The sequence below is a fragment of the Balaenoptera borealis genome, assembly GCF_965194805.1.
Source record: "Balaenoptera borealis genome assembly, chromosome: 19".
In the NCBI taxonomy this organism is placed as follows: Eukaryota; Metazoa; Chordata; class Mammalia; order Artiodactyla; family Balaenopteridae; genus Balaenoptera; species Balaenoptera borealis.
The window spans coordinates 35,962,579-35,986,454 of record NC_138878.1 but is presented as its reverse complement, the minus strand read 5'-3'; the positions used below and the strand labels follow the sequence as shown (position 1 = coordinate 35,986,454).

General features: G+C 35.7%; 1 protein-coding gene across 1 annotated transcript in view; it reads right to left on the bottom strand.

Annotated features, from left to right (window-relative positions):
• Nucleotides 1-346: 346 nt before the first annotated feature.
• LOC309616346 (UPF0547 protein C16orf87 homolog) overlaps nt 347-23,876 on the bottom strand; it is a 32,157-nt gene continuing 8,627 nt past the window's right edge. The window contains exons 3-4 of the mRNA XM_082366830.1: nt 11,977-12,159; nt 347-6,221 (exon numbers count right to left, since the gene is read on the bottom strand). Coding sequence (XP_082222956.1) covers nt 6,103-6,221; nt 11,977-12,159 — 302 coding nt within the window. The 3' untranslated portion in view covers nt 347-6,102. The remainder of the gene's footprint in view (nt 6,222-11,976; nt 12,160-23,876) is intronic.

Below are 23,876 nucleotides of genomic sequence, written 5' to 3'. Positions count from 1 at the left end.
CTTGCTAGTACAATAAGGCAAGGATAAGAAATAAAAGGCATACAGATTGTAAACTAATAAAACATTAAGGAGGTGGCGGCGGGGTGGGGAAGGACCCCTCAACAATAAGAGGATAAAATAGATTCCTTAATAATACAAAAGGAAAATATTTGACTGTGGTAAAAAGAATAATTGTTCCAGTCCAGCCTAGAGCTTCACTATGTTTCTCATACTTTTCATTCCAGAGAGTTTGTTTTGTATGTTAGAATACTCATTATTATAATTGTCATCTTTGATCAATAAATACTACTAATAACTAAGTGGGTTAAACAGCACAAAAGAATAACTTTAAAAAAGTGTATGCATAGGGAGGGTGGGAGGGAGACGCAAGAGGGAAGAGATATGGGGATATATGTATATGTATAGCTGATTCACTTTGTTATAAAGCAGAAACTAACACACCATTGTAGAGCAATTATACTCCAATAAAGATGTTAAAATAAATAAATAATTAAATAAATAAAATATACTGTGAATACATTCCAAAAAAAACTGTATGCATATAGATACTATAAATATACCTCCAAATGTAAAAACAAGGCATATAACAGAACTAAGAGAGAAACAAAACAAAAAAACACCAGCTACACACACAAAAAAGTTTAATTAAAATGAGATTAGTTTATAAAAAATGTTTTAAAGGCTAAAAAGATAGAAAATGCTAGTGAAACTTCAAGAAAATAAGGCATCAAACCAAAATCAGAAGGCAGAATGGAAATAACTTTTTTTTTTTACATTTTTTCTTTTCTTCTTTTTCTTTCTTGGCCATGCCAGGCAGCATGTGGGATCTTAGTTCCCTGACCAGGGATCGAACCCATGCCCTCTGCAGTGTAAGCACAGAGTCTTAACCACTAGACCGCTAGGGAATTCCCAAAATAATAATTTTAAAGGAATTTCAAAGAATAATAGACATGTTTTAGGGAAGAACACATTAAATTCGGCAGTGTGAGTGACTACCTGTATCTTGAGCATATTTTGAATGCAGAATCAAACAAATTTGATTAATACTTTTGTATGAAGTTATGTAAAGAGCTTAATTTCTCCAAATTTAAAGGATAAACATGCAGGTTGGGAGGAAAGTAAAAATTAAATATATTGCTGAGACATTTCTACAGTAAGAATTGGAGAATTAAGTGCAATTACCACAGTTTAGAAAGTCAAGTACTTTTCCATTGGAATTCTTATCTCAGGAAAAACATTTCTAATAGTACTTTTAGGAAGAAACACAGATGTCATGCCATAACGACCATTATTTTTTTAAGTATTTCTGAAATTTAAAGACGTGAATTTACTTTGGCTAAATTTCTAAGTCATGTGTATTTAAAATTTTTATTTCATCATGATATAAACTGCCTCAAGCTGTGTGATCATTTCCACTGATTGCCACAGAAGTAATCTGCAGTATTTCCCTTACTTTTAGATAATTTTCACCTGCCCATAAAAATATAAGAAATGTTCATACTTTAAAAAAAAAAAAGCACACAAAATCAAATCTCAAGCATTTAAGTGCCCCCCAAAACATTTTGGAATATTATGGGATTGGGTAAGTAAACATACAAATTTGTATAGGTTAGCCTAACAACCCCCAAATAACTTTTATTTAATCTTGCTCACATTTAAGAATGAACATATCTTCAACAGACCTAATCTAATTATGGAATCATTTTAGAACATTTTGAATAATTGTATCACTTATAAATATTAGAGCAGAACAAACTTTGGATTATGTAATTAAATTACTATAATTATGCTTTTAGGACATCTGCTGACAAGAAAGGTTTCTTCAACACCAGTGACAAAGTACTATTTCCTGAGACCACTACAACATACATAGACAAATTCAGCTTTACAACGAATTAGCTTATATACATATTTATCAGCAAATATGATTTTTAGAGAAATTGGTTAAATAGGTTACATCACATACAGGGGAAGCCTAGTTTGCCCCTCCATCAAAGAACGTTTAAAATAAGCCAATGATTTGAACGTCTGAAACAATTACATTTCTAAGTGGCAAACTCCAGCCTGGTCACCAGTCTCCTCCCTTATTGTATCCAATGACTATTTTAACATGACTTTCCTCTAAGGGCCTTCAGCTTTAAATGGAATGACTCTGACATCAATAATTCTTAAAGAGATGCCTACTCCATAAGCTGTTCTTGCCTTTCCTGAGGACCTCCATAGGCATAGGCATACTTCATTTTATTGAGCTTCGCAGATACTGCCTTTTTTTTGCTTTTATTTTTTTTTTACAAATTGAAGGCTTGTGGCAACCCTACAAGCAAGTTTACAGGCGCAATTTTTACAACATCATTTGCTCACTTTGTGTCTCTGTGTCAATTCTGGTAATTCTCACAATATTTTGAACTTTCCCATTATTTTTATATTTGTTATGATGAACTGCAATCAGTGAACTTTGCTGTTACTATTATAATTATTTTGGGGTGCCATGAACTGTGCCAACATAACGACCTTAATAAATATGTGTATTCTGACCGCTCCACCACCAGCCATTCCGTGTCTTCCTCCCTCTCCCCTGGCCTCCCTATACTGAGACACAATATTGAAATTAGGTCAATTAATACCTCTAAATGGACTCTAAGTGTTCAAGTGAAAGGAAGTCACGTCTCTCACTTTATATCAAAAGCTAGAAATGATTAAGCTCGGTGAGGAAAGCATGTCGAAAATCAAGACAGGCTGAAAGCTAAGCCTCTTGCACCAGTTAGCCAAGTTATGAATGCAAAGGAAAACTTCTTGAAGGAAATTAAAAGTGCTACTCCAGTGAACACATAAATGATACGAGAAACAGCCTTATGGAGGCTGATATGAAGATCTTCCATATGGACAGAAGATCAAACCAGCCACAACATTTAGCCAAAACATAATCCAGAGCAAGGCCCTAACTCTCTTCAATTCTATGAAGGCCGAGAGGTGAGGGAGCTCCAGAAGAAAGTTTGAAGGTAGAAGTTGTTTCATGAGGTTTATGGAAAGAAGCTGTCTCCATAAAATAAAAATGCAAGGTGAAGCAGCATGTGCTGATGCAGCTGTAACAGGTTATCCAGAAGGTCTAAGTTAATTAATGAAGATGGCTACACTAAACAACAGATTTTCAGTGTAGACAAAACAGCCTTAAATTGGAAGATGCCATCTAGGACTTCCATGCTAGAGAGAAGTCAATGCCTGCCATCAAAGGTTCAAAGGACAGTCTCTCTTGTTAGGAGTCAATGTAGTAGGTGACTCTAAGTTGAAGCCAATGCTCATTTACCATTCTGAAAACCTTAGGACTCTTCAAAATTATGTTAAATTTACTCTCTCTGTGCTCTATAAATGGAAAAACAAAGCCTGGATGATAGCACATCTGTTTACAACATGGTTTACTATTTAGAGCCCACTCTTGAGAACTACTCCTCAATAAGATTCCTTTCAAAATATTAATGTTCATTGACAATGCACCTTGGTCACCCAAGAGCTCTGGCGATGTACAAGCAAGATTAATATTGTTTTTGTGCCTGCTAACATAACATCCATTCTGCAGGCCATGGATAAAGGAGTAATTTCAACTTTCAAGACTTATTATTTAAGAAATACACTTCATAAGGCTATAGCTGCCATAAACAGTTGATTCCTCTGATGGATCTGGGTAAATTGAAAACCTTCTAGAAAGGATTCACTATTCTAGAAGCCATTAAGAACATTTGTGATTCATGGAAAGAGGCCAAAATATCAACATACAGAGGAGTTTGGAAGAAGTTGATTCCAACCCTCATGGATGACCTTGAGGGGTTCAAGACTTCAGTGGAGGAAGTAACCGAAGAGGTGGTGGAACTAGCAAGAGAACCGGAATCAGAAATGGAGGCTAAAGATCTGACTAAATTGCTGCAATCTCATGATCTAACTTTAACAGATGCTTTGTATGAATGAGTAAAGAAAGTGGTTTCTTGAGACGGACTCTACCCCTAGTGAAGATGCTGTGAAGACTGTTGAAATCACAACACAGGACTCAGAATATTACATAAACTTAGTTGATAAAGCAGGGCAGGGTTTGAGAGGACTGACTCCAATTTTGAAAGTCCTACTATGGGTAAAATGGTATCAAACAGCAGCACATGCTACCGAGAAATCATTTATGAAAGCAAGAGCCAGTCGCTGAGGCAGACTTCATTGTTGTCTTACTTTTAGAAATTGCCACGGCCACCCCAGCCTTCACCCTGATCAGTCAGCAGCATCAACATCAATGTAAGACCCTCCACCAGCAAAGATTATGACTCGCTGAAGGTTCACATGATGGGTGGCAGTTTTTAGCAATTAAGTATTTTTTAAATTAAGGTATATACATTTTTTAAAGACATACTGTTATTGCACACTGAAAAAACTACAGTACAGTATAAACATAACATTTATATGCACTGGGAAACCAAAAAATTCATGTGACTTGCTTTACTGCAATATTTGCTTTATTGCAGGGGTCTGGATCTGAACCCACAATATCTTGGAGGTATGCCTGTATTAAGTTCATAAGCATTTTTAGATATTAATCTTAAGTTTTTTTCTCAAAATTTAAAGTTTTCTTATATTTCATAGATAAAATCACATTAACATTTCTGGGAATAAACTTTATTACTAGGGCTTTAAAATGCATACAAGATAATTGTAGTAATACTTGCAGGTAAATATGGGGATTGAGGGAAAAGGAATTTTTAGGAAAATCCTACACCCTACCTAGAGAACCTCTTAAGCTCCCTCTGCTGGCTACCATTTAAATAAAGTAGAAAAAAAGGTAAACCTCTTTTCTTCTGGGAGGTAATGGGAGATGCACTCTGAAGCTGACAATGCTGTTGTTGAAATTGAAAGGAAAGTTCTCTTAAGTAAGGACTAAGTCTAACTGCTGCCTACATTCCCTAATAAGGCTTTAGGACTGCCAAACAGATGGGGGGGGGGGGAGGGGGAGGCCACAGTCGACTTAAAATAAGGGAAGTCATTATCAAGTTTGAATATGTTAAGCATTAAATCGATATACAAAAATGCAAAAGCATTTAGTATAAAACAAATCAACTATAAACAATTATCATTTAACACTAGAAAATTAATAATTTAAATACAGTTCACAAACTTCACTAGAACAAAAAGCTTATACCAAACTATTTAATCTATTAGTTTCAATATTAAGGTTTATTTTTTTCCTCCAGAGTGAGGTTAAGTAACAATTTAAATAATTTTCAGGATGTATAAATGAACATCCATTCAGAAAGAACATTACTGCTTCAAAGTGGCTATCTAAGAAATATTTTGCATGTAATAAATATATTTTATGTTTAGGTTAACAGGCACCATCTTGAGAGCAAAAAAGTATTTTTTTTAATTAATAAATAAATTACATTCAAGAAAACAAGGAGTTTATATCTGAAGTATGATATATCCTTAAATGTTTTTCTTCATATAGCACCCAAACTTCCAAACTAGAAAGTAGCTTCTAAAATATAACTCATACCTTAAGTTATAAAAATAAAGGCCAAGAAAAAATCAATTTAAGACAAAATTTACAGTTTATATTATTAATTCCCCATTCAATAAAATATCAATTGCCAATTTACTAAATGAACTGCAAATATGCAATGTTAGTGCTGAAAATCTGAAATATATATTTTTAAAAGTCACTCTTTTTCAAAGTATTTAAAATATTGCATCTCTGGTGTCAAATCTGCAAACTATCATTTTATTTCTCTAGTTTTCTTACTTCCACTCCCAACCCTACCCCTTAATCCTGTAAAAGCCATCCAGCTTTTTTTCTTTTTTTCAGCAGGGGGGGTGGGGGGTGGGGGGGTTAAAACACTACATCCCAAACACAAAACACTGACAATACTCCTTGGTAAACAAGGAAATCCCAGAACAGTCCAAGCCTGCAGCTTTGCTCCCAAAGTGTGCCACAGGCTAAATGATAAAGAAAAAAAAAAACAATCAATGGCCCTTATTGATGCAGTCAGAATGCTCCTGGGAGTTCATAACTGTTTGAGAATTTGCTGATGTAATCCTGAAGAAAGTTTCAACACATTTTGCAGACAAATATCAGAGAATAAGTCTTTGATTAATAATTTTTCTATTTATTTCTGCCAAGGCGACTGAAAACACGAAAGCCTTTTCATCAGAGAGGTTAGCATAGATGTCAATTTCCTTTTCCTGTTTCTCTGTTAAAAGAAAAAGGGAAAGATTTTAATATAAAGGCAGTAGATGCAGTATTTTTTTTAATTTAAAGTTTTCAAGTATTCCTTTAAATGACAATAAATATAATACATAATACTACAACATACACTAAATGTTATAAAGTATTATGCTACTGAATTGAAATTTTAAAATTACACAAAGGGGTTACTAAAATGTCAAGAACTCAATTCTAAGACTAAATGGAGACTGTATATATTTCTATACACACAGTCTAATATCAATATCATTTCTGTAAGAATCTCAAATATTTCTTTCTCCTCACTAGCATGAGCTGTTTCAATCAAAATGCATTTCCTCACCCTAAATATGGTCCCTTCTGAACATCAATGGTGCCTTTATGAATATATTAAGTTCTTCACCTTAGCCCTGCTATGGAAAATATGAATAACCAACATTTATTTCTACTTTTCCCCACCTGATTACAAATGTAATCCAAGTCCATGGTAGAAACTTTGAAAAATACAGAAAAAGAAAAAAGAAAAATCACCTATTATCTCATGAGCCAGCTAAAATCACGATTAACATCTTTTGTGTATATTCTCCCAAATGATTTTTTCAGGCTCTACTATGATTCCACTTTTGTCTCGTTTTTTGTTTTGCATTGACTTTTTAATCAAAGTTAAACATGAATATAGTTTAGAGTCAAATTATTTTTACAAAACGTGTTACAAAAAAAACAGAAGTCCTCCTCCCCTCACGCACATTTCCTACTCTTCAAATAAAACTACTTTTCCAGGTATTCCTTTTGGTTTTTACCTAAGTAACAAATTTACCTGATGCAACAGCTTGGATTTTTGGTTTTAGGCATGATTGACTTTCCACCATGAAATATTAGGATTTATTGTTTTCTGTCTCTTGCCCCCACCATACTCTTCTTATCACATCTTCCCATTATAGTTATATTACCATTTTGATGAGATCAATATTGTGTTTACATTATTCACTGTGTAAATGATTTCACTTTTCCTGTACACTGTTTTCACTGAAGGGATTCTCTTTTTTCATTTGCTTAGTTTTCATTACTAATTGAACCCAAACTCTCTCCTAGTTGGATAAATCTTTCAGAATGTTTACACATATCAATCTTATCTTCTTGAAGAAATTCTATGCTCCAATGTGAAATGGTTGCTTTCTAGGCCTATTGCACAATTATCATCTGGAGATCTCTTGTCAACATCATGCTGGAGATTCTCCTCATCTCTCTCTTGAGTTGGACCCCGTGTCGTAGGTCCAGGATACTTTCTTGGTTTACTTCTTCATTGATGCCACATATCTTGCAGTAGCCTCCTGAGAAAGGGAGTATGGGTAGCAAATTTTTTGAGACCCTGAATATCAGAAAGTGTCTTTAGTCTTTCTTCACACTAGTTAATAGCATGATTGAGTTAAGACTTGAATATTTCCTCTTAGTATTTTAAAGGCAAAATACTGTCTTCCAACTACTGGTGTCACTGTTAAGAAAACCCTATACCACTTTTTACAGTTATTTTTTAAGTTATTGCTAAATTTACTACAGTTAAATATACAGATCATAAGTGTACAACTGGATGACCCATACCACAATCAAGATACAGAAAATCCCTCATGCTCCTCTCCAGTCAATCCCTCCCCACCGCACCAGCAACCATTGTTCTACCACCATAGATTTATTTTGCCTGTTCTTGAACTTCATATAAGTGGCATGGTATAGTATGTACTGTTTTGTGTCTAGCTTCTTTCATTCAACATGTTTTTGAAATTCACTGATGTTGCTCATACATGAGTAGTTTGTTCCTTGCTGGGTAGTATGCCACTGTACCACTTTGATTATTTTCTCTGAACACTTGAAGGACCTTCCCTTTAACCAGAGAGATATGATTTATGATGATACGCTTTGGCATAATATCTAGTTTTAACCATCCATTGGTCTGGGAATTTGGTGAGGCATTTCAATATGGAAACTCAATGTCCTTCCTGTTTGGGAAAACTACTTGAATTATTTCACTGATGACTTCCCATCTACTTCATCTTCTATGTTCTTCTTCTGCAACATCAGTTATTTACAGATGTTGACCTCAAACTGGTCCTCTAAATTTCTTATGTTTCTTATTCATTTTTTCATCTCTTTTCCTATTGCTATACATTCTGGTATATTTCATCAATTTTGTCTGTAAGCCTTCTGTTAAAGTTTTACATTTCTGCAAATCATATAGACATATACATACATATATATATATTTTGAGATTCTCATTTTAAAGTTCATTTTCCAAGTACTTTTTTGACATCTGCAATTCCTTTTAAACATCATCTTGTTCTTCTTTCATGACTACCATATCTTCTCTTACAAAGAATATTAATGGTAGTCTTAATTTTTTTCTTCTCCCTGCAAAAACTTATCATATCCAAGTTATTTTTTTATTCCTTTGTGAAAGCCTGACTGGAGAACTCAGTATTTACCATCTCCAATTTTCACCTAATCTTCCTCATCTTAATTTGGTACTCCTGCCCTCAATGATGCCTGGTGTTTCCTAGACCAGAGACTCTGTTTTCCCTTTCAAAGGATAAACTTGCAGGGAAGGGAGGTCAGGGTAAAGAGCCCTAGCAGGCTATTAAAACACAGAGTTCAAATAATCTTGTTTTTAGCCTCACCTTCACCTCTACACTTCCAGACATAACTGAGGTAAAAATTCCTGACCTTAGGCAGACGTGAAACAAAAATCAGTTTCTTTCTCAGCTTTCCTCAAAGGAGTTTACGATTTGGGTTTCTTGGGTCTGCTAAAGAAGTTACCACTTTCCAGAATTTTGCTGCTTCTCCCACTCCTTGTCCTTGTGGGACTTGGCCCTTTAAAAAAAAATCCCTTTCATCCCTGTCATTTTACTAGGATTTGGGGAGGGTGCAGAGCTAGATGTGTTTATTCAATCCACCATCTTTAACGTGAAGTCTACATTAACTCTCTATGTTCATTAATAAGGTATTCAGAATTGCCCAATATATTTCAATCAGTCAAAATGTCACTCCTACTTTACTAATATCCAGAATAATCATACCCCCCACATATAAAATAAAGACTTATTTTAAACCATCCAAAACTGTTAAGTTTAATGGTTGGCTTTTATGATAATGTTGTTATCTAGATGTCTAAAAAGATTTCCTTTTCATTCCTTCTTCTTCCTATTTTTTTCAAAACATAGAAAACAGTAAAGCCAATTAAAAATGTGCTTTTAGACACACTGTCAGGTTTTCCTTATTAGAATAAAGGTAAAGCTTGCTTCAAATTCTTCAAGTGCCCTATGAGCTGGGAATCAATAAATACTGAATTTAAGTAGCTACTTAACACTAAGAAGCATATCAAAGAAGTCTATTCTAAAATATATAGACATTTCAAAAGTTCATATTTTCTATCAGTATTATATTTAGAAAACATGGTCTGCCTTAAGGGTTTGTAAAATACAGCCTGCAAAATTGGTAAAATACAATTGGCAAAATCTGGCCTCCCACCTGTTTTTACAAAGTCTTACTGGAACACAGCCATGCCCATTCATTTACGTATTCCCTATGGCTGCTTTCCAGACACAACGACAGAGCAGACTAGCTATGACAGAGACCGTATAGCCCACGAAGCCTAAAATATTTATTATCTGGCTCTTTACAGAAAAAGTTTGCTGACTGCCCTTGCCTCTGGCCTACATTAAAAGATTCTATTTTATTATACAAAAATTCCTTTGAGGTCCTCCCTGTTTGTATTAAAAGTATATCTTACTCTAGAAATAGCTTTCTTAAAACTTTCCTATAATAAACTAAAATTACCTGAAAACAATTTATACCCAAATAAATGCTTTTTTCAAGTTAACATGAAATAAAAGATCCAAACCTGCATATATAGAGTCCTACCACAACTACAGAGCCTTCGTTCCCCCAAATAAAGTACTGTCATTATCTATTCTCTCATCTCCTCTGACCAGAAGCATTCCTTTTCCATTCTTTGGGTTATATTCCCTGTACTTCAACGGTAAAGAATGTTCTGTTTTCTGGGCCAAGCAGTATTTCCCTCTTTTCTTTTTTCTCCGTTTACTTTTTTTTTAATTTATTTATTTTATTTTTTGGCTGCATTGGGTCTTCGTTGCTGTGCTTGCGCTTTCTCTAATTGTGGCGAGTGGGTGCTACTCTTCGTTGCAGTGCGTGGGCTTCTCATTGCGGTGGCTTCTCTTGTTGTAGAGCACGGGCTCTAGGTGCACAGGCTTCAGTAGTTGTGGCACGCGGGGCTCAGTAGATGCAGCTTGTGGGCTCTAGAGCGCAGGCTCAGTAGTTGTGGCGCACGGGCTTTGTTGTTCCGTGGCATGTGGGATCTTCCCAGACCAGGGCTCGAACCCGTGTCCCCTACACCAGCAGGCAGATTCTTAACCACTGTGCCACCAGGGAAGCCCCTCTGTTGACTTTTCTTTACCTAGTTTTCATTCTGTAACAGTCTTTAGCATATATTTTCTGATCATCCCATTGTTAAAGAAGCACCCTCAAGTTGAGAAAACAACTCAAACTCTCTGGAAGATCAGCATAATAGAAAGAAAGAGAAAAAGCAGTAAAACTACCCAAAGAAATTAAGGAGTATAGAAGCACAGAATACAGTCAAAGACATTATAAACCTTAGTCCTTTAGCCATACAGTATTAAAAAAATCTTTAACTTTGATAAAAGCTGTACCAGTGAAGTTATTTTCCCTAACAGTAGTACTTTTATTCAAATAGAAGCACACAAAGCAGAGAGAAATGGTGATCAGGTAAAAAATTCTCAATGTCTAAAATACATTTATATTTGAATACCTAAGACTGAATACCTGAAAAAGCAAAGCATAACTCACAAATAACATAAGAAGTTATAAACACATTTCACTGAAGAAATTATTTTAATAGAGGTTTTTGTGGTGTCTAACAACATTGTTATATATTTTTAATTGAAGTATAGTTGATTTACTTGAGAGAGATTTTTAAAGAATTATAAAAAGCAACTATCTCTTTTTTTCTTTAATTACTGGCTTGAAAGTCCCACTTTTTAAAGGATATTCATGGGCATATAGGGTGCATTATACTATTCTTTTTACTTTTGTGTAATCTTTTAAATTTTCCACAATAAAAGGTTTTTTAAAAGATGTATAAATCAAAAAAAACGAGAAGTTTTAGTTGATGGTTACAAACAAGTTATTGGTAGACACACTACTTATCAGAAGAAAAGAGAAAATCTATAAGGAGAATATGAATATGTTTTAGACCAAGAAGAATTCACCTTACTATCCAAAAGCTGCCTCAGAATAGGAAACAGAATAGGAGTAATTTAAAAATTCATACTGAAGAACACTTGATAGCAAAATTTTAAAACTCACAGTATAATAGTTTGAAATAAGTCTTAACAGAATTCAGATTTATCTTTAAAAAAGTATAACTATTTTAACAGACTTATCCAGGATGTCATACACAAATTATCTCTGAACTTTACTATCATCAGTTTATAGCAAGGTGAATTTTACCTAATTTAAGCCTTTAATTTTCCAATAAGAATTAAATTTATATGACTTTTTTAAAACAAGCATCTACCTGTAGGGAAATGTTTTTACAAACGAAAATATGAGTTGGAATTTTAAGTCTAGGAGTTCAATGCCTACCAAACACTTTCTTCACTACTATCTAATTTAGATGTTAGAAAACTTTAATACCTGAAAAAAAAACAACAACTGCTTGGATTTACTCATACCTCTTTCTTCCTCATGTTTTTTGGCAGATGCACTTTTAGGTCTTCCTCTTCCTCGTCTGATATGATCTGAATGGCTGTTACTTCGAGACCTCTTTCTGTTTTCTAAATCCTTATTTACTGTAGAATTTATCTTCTCTCGCCTAACTCTCTCTGTTCGCCTCCTCTTGGCCTCATGCTTGTTTTCTGTATGGATGAATAAAAGTGATATATTTTAGGGCTTAGCAAGAACTGTTTGCCCATGTTCTCATTGCTTTCTTCTTTTTTTTTCTAAATAGCACTAGAGTTTGCTGCCTGGCATATTTTATAAAACTACAACCATAACATCTATATGTCCCTCACACCTATGCAGGAAAAAAAGAAATTCAAAAGAATTCAGATCCACACTAACACATGAGGTAGTAGGAATCTTATAACGGAAGACAAGTTTCTTTATTTGATACTTTTAATTTCAGCCCCTACAAGTTCACACAATTCCACAGCAACCTTTTTCCTTCTCTCTGTATCCAAGTTAAAAATGGTGAAGTATTACAAAAGGAAAATAAATATTCCATTCCTTTTTTCCCCCTACCCAAATTACAGATTGAAATATGTCAAATACACAGAAGCAAAACTGACCTTAGCCATAATATTTATATTAAAGTTCCCAGTAAAAACCAAACAGAAAGTATCTAGGGAAAACATTAAAACACTAGGGAAGTAAGCAGTTATCACTTTATCCACAGATGAGGTCATTTCTGACATTCTAAGAGCATGTTTATCCCAAATAAATAGCAATAGGGGAACTTTACTCAACATGGTGATTTAATTAATGCAAGGAGCCACCCCTCTCACTCCAAACAGATCAAAAGGTTGGATAAGACAAACAACAATTTTTTTAAAATTGATTTAATACGTACCTGAATTCAAAAGAAAGAAAGAAAATTCCCCAAATGCCTAAAACCATGGTGGTAAAAGGGCAAAACATATAAGAAAATTCATATCCCAAGAACTAAAGAGAACAATTTAAAAGGCTATAAAGGGCTTCCCTGGTGGCACAGTGGTTAAGAAGCCGCCTGCCAATGCAGGGGACATGGGTTTGAGCCCTGGTCTGGGAAGATCCCACATGCCGTGGAGCAACTAAGCCCGTGCACCACAACTACTGAGCCTGCACTCTAGAGCCCACAAGCCACAACTACTGAGCCCACCTACCACAACTGTTGAAGCCCACGCACCTAGAGCCCGTGCTCCACAAGAGACGCCACACGCAATGAGAAGCCTGCACACTGCAACTGAGAGTAGCCCCCACTGGCCACAACTAGAGAAAGACCGCGCACAGCAGCAAAGACCCAATGCAGCCAAAAATAAATAAATAGAGTAAATAAATTAAAAATAAAATGAAATAAAAGGCTATATAAATTAAGTACGCTTAATAGGCTACTATAAAATAAAATAAATTTAAGTAAAATATTAAAAGTTATTTCCAAATACCATATCCTTGGAGAATTAGTTAATTCCAGGTCTCAGATTAACATATACCAGATAATGCAAGAATATTTAGTTATTCCAGACTGTAAGAAAGTTATCTAAGATCATCAGCATCTTGTTAAAGCACTCAAGGGCTAACTTGAAGAGGCTCCTGCTGACCATTATAATTTGAGCATCAATAAAAATAATAACTATAATAGACTGAAACACCTAAAGAACCAACTCACTATTTTGAAAAGTGAAATAAAGGAAAAGAATAAAGCATGTACCCTGCTTTTTCTATTCAAACTGTACCACTCACTGGTAACAAAAGGGTAGATGAAGAGCAATTTCTCATTTTAGAATCACTGTGGCTAAAAAACTGAAGAAGGAATAAGAGTATCACCATTTTCAACTTGAAATGAACTAAATGTAAACATCAACAGCTGCTAACATCACAAAAACAGAGATAAGTAGACTTTGTGCCTCCTTATAGAATACCTACCTAAGTAGTCTTGCCAAAAAAAAAAAAAAATCAAATCTCATCAAGCCCTTGGATCCAAATTACAATTTATAAGAAAAAGAGAAATCATTCAAAGAATGTGTTAACATACACCACGGAGACACAAACAGTAAATCCAAATGGACAAGTGATAGTTTAACATATAATTTGCAAGGAATAAAAGAGAAAATAATAGATAAAGAGAGAGCCAAAAAAGATATCAGTCATATGCAATGTGTGGACCTTATTTGGAATCTGTTTTTAAAAACCATTTATGAGAAACCTGAAAATTTCAACACCAGTTGGATATTTGATATTACGGAATTATTGTTAATTTTTTATTGTGCTTAAGTTTTTAAAGGTCTATCTTTTATTTTAATTTTTTTAATTTTTAATTTTATTTCTTTTTGGTTGCACCGCATGGCATATGGGATCCTAGTTCTCTGACCAGGGATCAAACCCATGCCCCCTGCATTGGAGGCATGGAGTCTTAACCACTGGACCGCCAGGGAAGTCCCAAGGTCTGTCTTTTAGAAACATGTAATGAAATATTTATAATTGAAATTATATGAAATTTGCTTTAAAATAATATACAAGAGAAGGCGTGGATGTGGATGGGACAGGGTATGCTTAGAATTTCTCAAAAAGAAAAAAGTTGAAAGAAATAGTAACAGGTAAAGCTTTTTACAGTATGTCTTTTAGAGTTTAACACTGAATTTAAGTTTGTTCCTTCAGCTACCCACCCATCTCTGCAAACTTCTTCATAGCCAACTTCTCAAAAAAGAAGTATCTGTACTTTCTGCCTTCAGTTTCTCACCTCCCATTCACCCATCAATTCATTCCAGTATAGCTCCCAACTCAATGAAAATGATCATCAAGAAGGACAAAAACCTCTGTCAGTAAATCTAATAGACACCTCTCTTTAATCATCTTAATACCATCTCTCAAAAATTCAACAGAGGACTACTCTTTTCCTTGAAATTAATTTTTTACTTGATTTTCAGGTTCTGCAAATTTCCCATCTCACCAGCCATTCCTCTTTATCGCCTCTGCTGTCTTCTCCTCCCTGCAGGTTCTTTTCCATCTCTAATATTAAAGTCTTAGGACTCTGTCCTGAGCCCAGAAAAACCATGGACCCAAAACATTAAAAACTATTGTTATAATGGTTCCAAAATTTATACGTTCAGCTCTGACTTCTTCCCAAAGCTCTAGACTGCCTACCTGACAGCTTCACTTGTATGACTCACAAGCATTTCAGATGCGCCAAAAAATAACTCTTGATTTTCCTTCCTCCAACCTTCATTATACTAGTAAATAGCACCAACCAGTTGCAACAGCCAAATAACTTGTAGTCATTTGTGACTCAGCTTGTTTCTTCTATCATCACAGAAGTCCATAGGTACTCCGTGCAAAATACATCCACAATTTCTTCATTTCTCCCACTTCTATGGGCAACATCCAAACCGAACACATTCCCTAAATAGCTGCCAAAATTATGTTAAAAAAAAAAAAAAAGACTGTATAAATAAGCTTCCTTTCTAAAACCTTTCATTAGCTTTTCACTTTATTTAAAAGAAAGTCAAATTTCCCGACCAAAGACTGTAAGTCCCCCTATAAGACCTGACATTTGCCTCTCACCCATCTAATCTCATACCACTAGCCATTTTGTTCAGTACTCTCCAGACATGCCTTCCTTTTAATAAAACAAGTTCCTTCCTCCCCTTGAGTCTCTACATTTGCTAATGCTTCTGCCTAGAGCTTTCTTCCCAAGGCTCTTCATGAGACAGGCTTTATTTATTTCCTTCAGATGTCAATTTATAGGTCGCCCCTCTGAGTCTCCCAGCCCAAGTTACTTTCTATAATCTTCTTCTACTACTACTACTATAGTCCTTCTATAATTTTCTTCTACTACTACTTCTACTTCTACTTCTACTACTACTACATTTATTTATATGTTCAATATGTCTCCCCCTTCGAAATATAAGTTCTATGAAAGTTGGGATGCTTTTGCCTGTCTCATTCACAGAACCTAGGACATTACCTACACATGTTAAGTGGTGCTGAATAAATAAAATCAGACTGAACACATGATTTATTTCATTATCTTCTCAAAAATCCTACTGAAATGAGAACAAACATGGGTAAAAAGGTAAAGGCAAAAAGGAAAATAAATCTGCAGTGCTTGAAACAGAAAAGGGTGCTATTAACGATCTGAAATTACAGAATTTCAGCAAACTGGCAAGCTGACAGATTCTAAGTAACCAGAATAGAAGAAACTAAAATTCAAAATAAGAATAAGAGATATCTCCTATAGAAGGGATCGCTGTTCTTCCCAAAGATACTCCCAGGACAGGACAAAAAGTACAGTAAGGAACAGCAGGCCACAGGGTGATCATCAGAATAACTAGAACTACTGCAGAACAGTTGGGCCTATGTATACAAAAGTAACACATAAAGATGTAAAGCTCTTGGGAACCAAGCGATGTTCAAGGGGACTTTGAACCTCCACAACATAGAAAGAAGAAACAAACAAACAAAAAAGGCAGTTCCTCATAAAAATGAAATACTATAAAGGATTTCACATTCTGTCCCAGAATGAAGCCTTCCTTATTTTGGTAATCATGGATTTCAACAGCATCCCCCAGCTCACCTAATTTACATCTAAAAGCCTGCCAATAAGCTGCTTCCAATTGTACACTAAAGAAATGTCAAAATAGACTTTCAAAACAGTGTAGGATATTCATGCAAGTTATCTACACTGATAAACCAAGATCTTCATTTATAAATATCAACAGGCAATTAAGGATTACCAGCTATTTGAAGAAAATAAAAAGTGTGAGAGAGAGAAGGAGCAAGATAAAACATGAGGAACAGGGAGTTCCCTAGTGGCCTAGTGGTTAGGATTCTGGGCTTTCACTGCTGTGGCCCGGGTTAAATCCCTGGTCAAGGCCAAAAACAAAACAAAAACAAAAACATGAGGAACAAAGGTAGTTCAGGAAAACAAAAAATCTTCCAACATTTCAAAGCATACCTTCAGAGAGTATTATATCATTAAGATTTTTTTGCAGAAATAGAAAACTCCATCCTAAAATCATATGGAATCTCAATGGACCCCAAACAGACAAAACAATCTTGGAAAAGAACAGAGAATCACACTTCTTGATTTCAAAACTTTTCTAACAAAACTACAGTAATCAAAAAAATGTAGTACTGCCTTACCAGAGACATACAGACCAATAGAATAAAATAGCCCAGAAATAAATCCTCGAATATATGGTCAAATGATTTTCAATAACAGTAGCCGTGAAAAAACAGTACTTTCAACAAGTGGTAATTGGGAAAACTGGATATCCACAGGCAAAAAAATGAAACTGGACCCTTATCTTATACCATATACAACAGCAGTCCCCAACCTTTTTGGTACTAGGGACTGGTTTCCTGGAAGCCAATATTTCCCCCCCCCCGGCGGGGGGGGAAGGGGCAGGGCAGGGGGGACGGTTCAGGAGGTAATGCGAGCGATGGAGAGCGGCAGAAGAAGCTTTGCTCGCTCGCCCACCACTCACCTCCTACTTTGCAGTCCGGTTCGTAACAGGCCGCGGACTGGTAGCGGTCCACGGCCCAGGGATTGGGGACCCCGATATACAAGAATTAACTCAAAATGTATTGAAGATCTAAATATAACAACTAAAACTATAAAATGCTTAGGGAAAAACTTCAAGACAGTGGATTTGTCAATGATTTCTTGGATATGACACCAAAAGTACCGACAACGAAAGAAAAAATAGACAACTTGGATTTCATCAAAATTAAAAACTTCTGTATGTCAAAGGACACTATCAACAGAGTAGAAAAGCAACTCATGGAATGGAAGAAAATATTTGCAAAAATATATCAGATAAGGGATTAACATCCAGAATAAAAAGAACTTCCACAATTCAACAACAACAAAAAATGGACAAAGAACTTGAACAGACATTTCTCCAAAGATAGACAAATAGCCAATAAACACATGAAAAGATGTTCAACATCACTACTCATTAGGGAAATGCAAATTAAAATCACAACAAGACACCACTTCATACCCATTAGTATGGCTATTATGAAAAGCACATAAAATAACAAGTGTTGATGAGGATGTAGAGAAATTGGAATCGTTGTGCATTGCTGGTGGTAATGAAAAATAGTGCAAACAATATGGCGACTCCTCAGGAAATTAAACAGAATTACTACCTGACTCAGCATTTCCCCTTCTGGGTATATATTCAAAAGAAATGAAAGCAGGGAACTGAACAGATATTTGTACACCCAGGTTCACAGCAGCATTTTTCACAATAGCCAAAAGGTGAAAGCAACTCAAGTGTCCATCAATGCATGAACAAAATGTAGTAAGTACATACAATCGAATATTATTCAGGAAGGAAATTCTGACACGTCACAGCGTGGGTGAAGGCATTATACTAAGTGAAACCCGACACAAAAAGACAAATATTGCATGACTACACTTATACAAGGTAACTACAGTAGTCAAATTCAAGTTCACAGGCACAGAAAGAATAGTAGTGGCCTGGGGCATGATGGGGGCAGGGAGTAGGAGGAAAATGGGGAGTTATTGTTTTATGTGTACGGAGTTTCAGTTTGGGAAGATGAAAAGAGTTCTGGAAATAGACAGTGGTGATGATTAAGCACATGATATGAATGTACTTAATGCCACTGAACCGTACAACTTAAAATGATTAAAATACAAAATTTTGGGACTTCCTTGGTGGTGCAGTGTTTAAGAATCTGCCTGCCAATGCAGGCGACGCGGGTTTGAGCCCTGGTCTGTGCTCTGAGACACGCCTAGAGCCTGTGCTCTGCAACAAGAGAAGCCACCGCAATGAGAAGCCGACACACCGCAATGAAGAGTAGCCCCCGCTCACCGCAACTAGAGAAAGCCCATGCACAGCTACAAAGACCCAACACAGCCAAATAAGTAAATAAATAAATAAATAAATAAAATTAAAAAAAAAAAAAGAAAAAGTAGGGGACTTCCCTGGCGGCCCAGTGGTTAAGACTTCACCTTCCAAAGCAGGGGGTGCAGGTTCGATCCCTGGTCAGGGAGCTAACATCCCACATGCCTGGTGGCCAAAAAACCAAAATACAAAACAGAAGCAATACTGTAACAAATTCAAGACTTTAAAAATGGTCCACATCAAAATATCTTTAAAAAAAAAAAAAAGAAAGAAAAAAAGTAGGATTATCCTTATAGTACAATGGAAAGAAATTTTAGCATGACAGCTGTGCAGCAGACCTAAAATCAGTCTTGATTAGAAGAAATCAGAGGATTCTATGAAAAATGTCTTTTAAAGATGAATATAGATACCATTATATAAACTATATGATTAAGAACTTTAAAAAAAGGCACAGAGATGAAGGTATGTATTTTTTCATCAAAAGGCAAAATAAAAACTATGTTCCATATATGAATGTACAGCAATTTTAAGTGATTAGCATGTAAGGAACAATGTTTTCTGAAATAACAAAACCAAATCTTCACTGTCAAGTAATTCAGAGTTGAGGATCACTTACTACTGATTAATGTTCAATCATTTTGGGTTTCTAAAAGGTACTGGTGATAATCATTTCTCCATTTTTCTTCCTTAACTACAAAAGTGAGTATGTCATTTATAGACTTTGCTTATTTATCAGCCTTTCCCTGTTAGAGAATAATTTAAAAATTATGTTTAATATTTTTATCCCTTTTTCCTTCCAATAAAAAATGGAATTTATTTAATTTTGCTATTTATTTGACAAAGCTTAACCCAAAGCGTATACTCACTGAGAAATTAACAGTTAAATACTAATAAGCTATTCAAAATTCTTACCATTTTAAATCTTTTTCTTATCTTTAGAGGAAGTCTTTTATAAACTAGTATCTCAGTTAGATTTTCAGTTTACTTTTTCTTTACAGTTTTTATAATTAAAAATTTTTAAAGGTATATCCATTGTTATTAAATACAAAATAGCACCCTTGATGCCACTAAACCACCCAGAACACCCATTTGGAAAACCAAATTTAAAGATTTGGAACAAACTGAGTTTGTTCTCACCAAAAACTGCTTCTGTCAGTATTTGGTGACTGACCAAATATCTGAATAGATTACTACTACAGTACTGAAGGTTTAGGCCACAGTACAGATACTTTCAATTTTAGGAAATACAGTATTTCCTTTAATTTCTTTTTTTTAAAATTTCTTCAAATTGACAGATGAAGACTCAACCTCAAGGCTACTTTTTAAACTCTCAGTCAACCATTCAATTTAGAAATGAAATCCTACATGAACAACATAGTCAATTTTTAAAAATTTATCTCCATTTAATATTGACCCCCTAAAAAGGATAAAAGAAACAATACTACATTCCTAACGCATTTAGAAAGGTATCAAAGAATAATTAATTGCCTTGAGGTTCTATGCACTTGTACAAAACACTGACCATTAATACAGCTTTATTTGTAACACTCATCTTTTCCTCTCACCGAAATTAATATATTTTTACAATTTAAAATTAATTTCCATAATAGATTTTATTTATCTATATTTTCAGCTAGCAAAGTTCTATATTGTTCTAGCGTCCCACCTCCCTATTTTCATGTATGTTATGAAGATATAAAGATGATTAGTATATTTGCAAAATGTGAGATTTCAACATTTCAAATCTAGATAAATCTATGACTTAACAGATTATTTTCCTCCTGCATGTCACACAAAGTTACAATAATTAAATAAGAGGTTTCAACCCACTGAAATTTCAAATAATCTTTTATAGCTTTGATTTTAAGATAAGTGCAATCTGAGCTTTAAAGATGTTTCTTTTTTGTTTTAAATGTTTAATTATGCAAATAAAAGTCTTCCCTGGGGACTTCCCTGGTTGTGCAGTGGTTAAGAATCCGCCTGCCAATGCAGGGGACACGGGTTCGAGCCCTGGTCCGGGAAGATCCCATGTGCCATGGAGCAACTAAGCCCATGCGCCACAACTACTGAGCCTGCACTCTAGGGCCTGCATGCTGCAACTACTGAGCCTGCATGCCGCAACTACTGAGCCTACATGCCACAACTACTGAAGCCCGCGCGCCTAGAGCCCATGTTCCGCAACGAGAAGCCACCGCAATGAGAAGTCCGCGCACTGCAACGAAAAGTAGCTCCCGCTCGCTGCAACTAGACAAAGGTCACGTGCAGCAACGAAGACCCAATGCAGCCAGAAAAAATTTAAAAAAAGAAATTTAATTGTAAAAATTAGTATTTATTGAGCACCTATAACATACCAAGCTTTCTTTATGTTAGACATTTTCATATGCACTTCATCTACACTTCAATCCTCTAAGGTTGGTACTATAAATCTACATAAACACAAGTAAACAGCAGCTGCCCCTGGAGCTTAATTAACCTGTTAGAGAGTGACCAAACTGGAATCTGAATCTGAAGCCAGATCTTCCGTATAATATATAACAACATATAGTACACGTCTGTACTATACCAAACTGATTTCCAGGCTTTGAGTACTCTTAATCCTTCTTAAAACCCTTTCCTCCTTTGGTTCTACAGCACAGTCTATCCCTGATATTTCTCTGTCCTTTCTATTCTTTGTTTCTTTTGCTGGTTCTTCTTCCTCCTCCCTAGGATTTCTAGGCTTCAATGTTTCATCTTCACTTCAAGGTCTCAAGTCTACTCTTATTAAACAACAGAACCTTAGGAAACTCCAAACGTAAAATAATAATGAACTGCTTCTCACTCATCACACTGACTTATGTAACACCACTCTCTGTTGGCTGTTCTCCTGCGGCTGACATTTCTTCTCAGTTGACATGACCTCCCTACCCACTTCTACCCTTAAAGTTCAGTCCCTGAACCTGCTTCCTCTTCCTACCCTATAGACTCTATAGAACTAGCTCATCCACTTCCATGATATCAACAACCATGATGATTCAAAACCTTTCTCTCCGGCTGAGGCTATTCCCTGAGCTTCAGACTGTATGTCCAACTGGGGGAAAAAAAAAAATCCACACGGATGATATTTCACAACTATATCCAAACATAGTTTCTTCATCTTTCCCTCAAAACTTGTCTTCCCTTTTATCTTCCCTTTCTAACCAGTAAAATCCATCAGAAATCTGGGAGTCATTCTAAAGTCTTCCCTCTCCTTCAAATGATTCTAAATTCTTAACACTTGTAGCATCTGTCCCTTTTCTCTGTCCTCATTTACATTTCTTCCTTACCTCATTTCTCACCTGAATTGTTGGTATATAGAAGGGTCTCAAAAATATTTGTTGAGTGAAAAACTAATAAACACAATTGTCCCACTAATAGCATGGACCATGTCTTATTCATTTTGGAGCCTCGGAACTGAGTTGACATGCCACCCCAGCAAATCTACTGAATGAATCATTCCAAGGTTCCCATACCCAAATCACACTCTTAGGAAACAAGAACCAGGAATTGATTTTTAACAGTTCTCTGGATGACTCCTATATAACCAATCCAGCAACAGCCTTTAAGAACTAATGAATTAATAGTCCATTACCATGTTGAAAGGGAGCAAACTCAGAGGCAGAAATGGAATTAAAACTGCTTTTCTCCCATCTCTCCACAGACCTAGGATAAACAGACCTCTCACAGACATAAATATAAGTAATTCTTGAATCACCTCCTACTATAACCATTCTTTGCCTAACTCGGCATCCTCACTCAGTTAACATACTGCAAAAGCTCACTTCCACCTTGTAACCCCACAAACTATTCTCTAGACAGAAGTCAGAATGATCTTTCTAAAAGGCAAATCAGAGCACGCCACCCTCCCCTCACCTCATCGCACATCCCAGGGATAGTTTCTCCTCACACCGTAAGAATAAAAACCAAAATCTTACTCTAGTTTACAAAGCCTTAAATAAATAATCTGGTCCCTGCTTATCCCTCTTGCCTCATATCGAACATTCTCCTGGTTTTACTGTCTACACTGCAACCATGCTGGCCTTTTTGTTCCTAAAATATACCAAACTTTTAACAACCTTAAAATTTTTGCATTTGCTATTTCATCTGTCAAGAATGGTCTTCTTCCTGGGCTTCCCTGGTGGCGCAGTGGTTGAGAATCTGCCTGCCGATGCAGGGGACACGGGTTCGAGCCCTGGTCTGGGAGGATCCCACATGCCACGGAGCAACTGGGCCCGTGAGCCACAATTACTGAGCCTGCGCGTCTGGAGCCTGTGCTCCGCAACAGGAGAGGCCGCGGTGGTGAGAGGCCCGCGCACCGCGATGAAGAGTGGTCCCCACTTGCCGCAACTGGAGAAGGCCCTCGCACAGAAACGAAGACTCAACACAGTCATAAATAAATAAATAAAAGAACGTGAATTTCAAAAAAAAAAAAAAAAAAAGAATGGTCTTCTTCCTGATCTTATCATGGCTACTACCCCCCTGTTCCTATTCAGCCTCAGCCTAAAATGTCACCTCTCAGAGAAGCTTCCAACCACTCAATCAAAATTAGCCTTCCAGTCACACACCTCAGCACTCTATCTTAATTTCTTACAAGGCGTTTATTCACAAGTTGATATTCTCCCTGTTTATCTGTTCTCTATTTCCTGCCCACAAGAATGCATTAAGCTCCATGACAGCAGTGAACCTGCCTTGATAGTAAATTCATTCATTACTTTAGGCCCAAGGCTTAGAACAGTGCCTAGCATACAGCAGATGCTCATATATACACTTGCAATCAATCTACTCTTATTTGGGGATCATGAACATACAAAGTTCTGACTTTATCAAAGAACAAATAACAAAATTTCATTTTTTAATAAATATATCTGCTGAACAAATCCAATTTGTTTATATTAATGGGAAGGTAAAATTCAAACAAAAAATTTTTTAGATATTCTATATCAGGGAATTACAAAAAATAACCAATGTATCTAAAAATTATATTCACA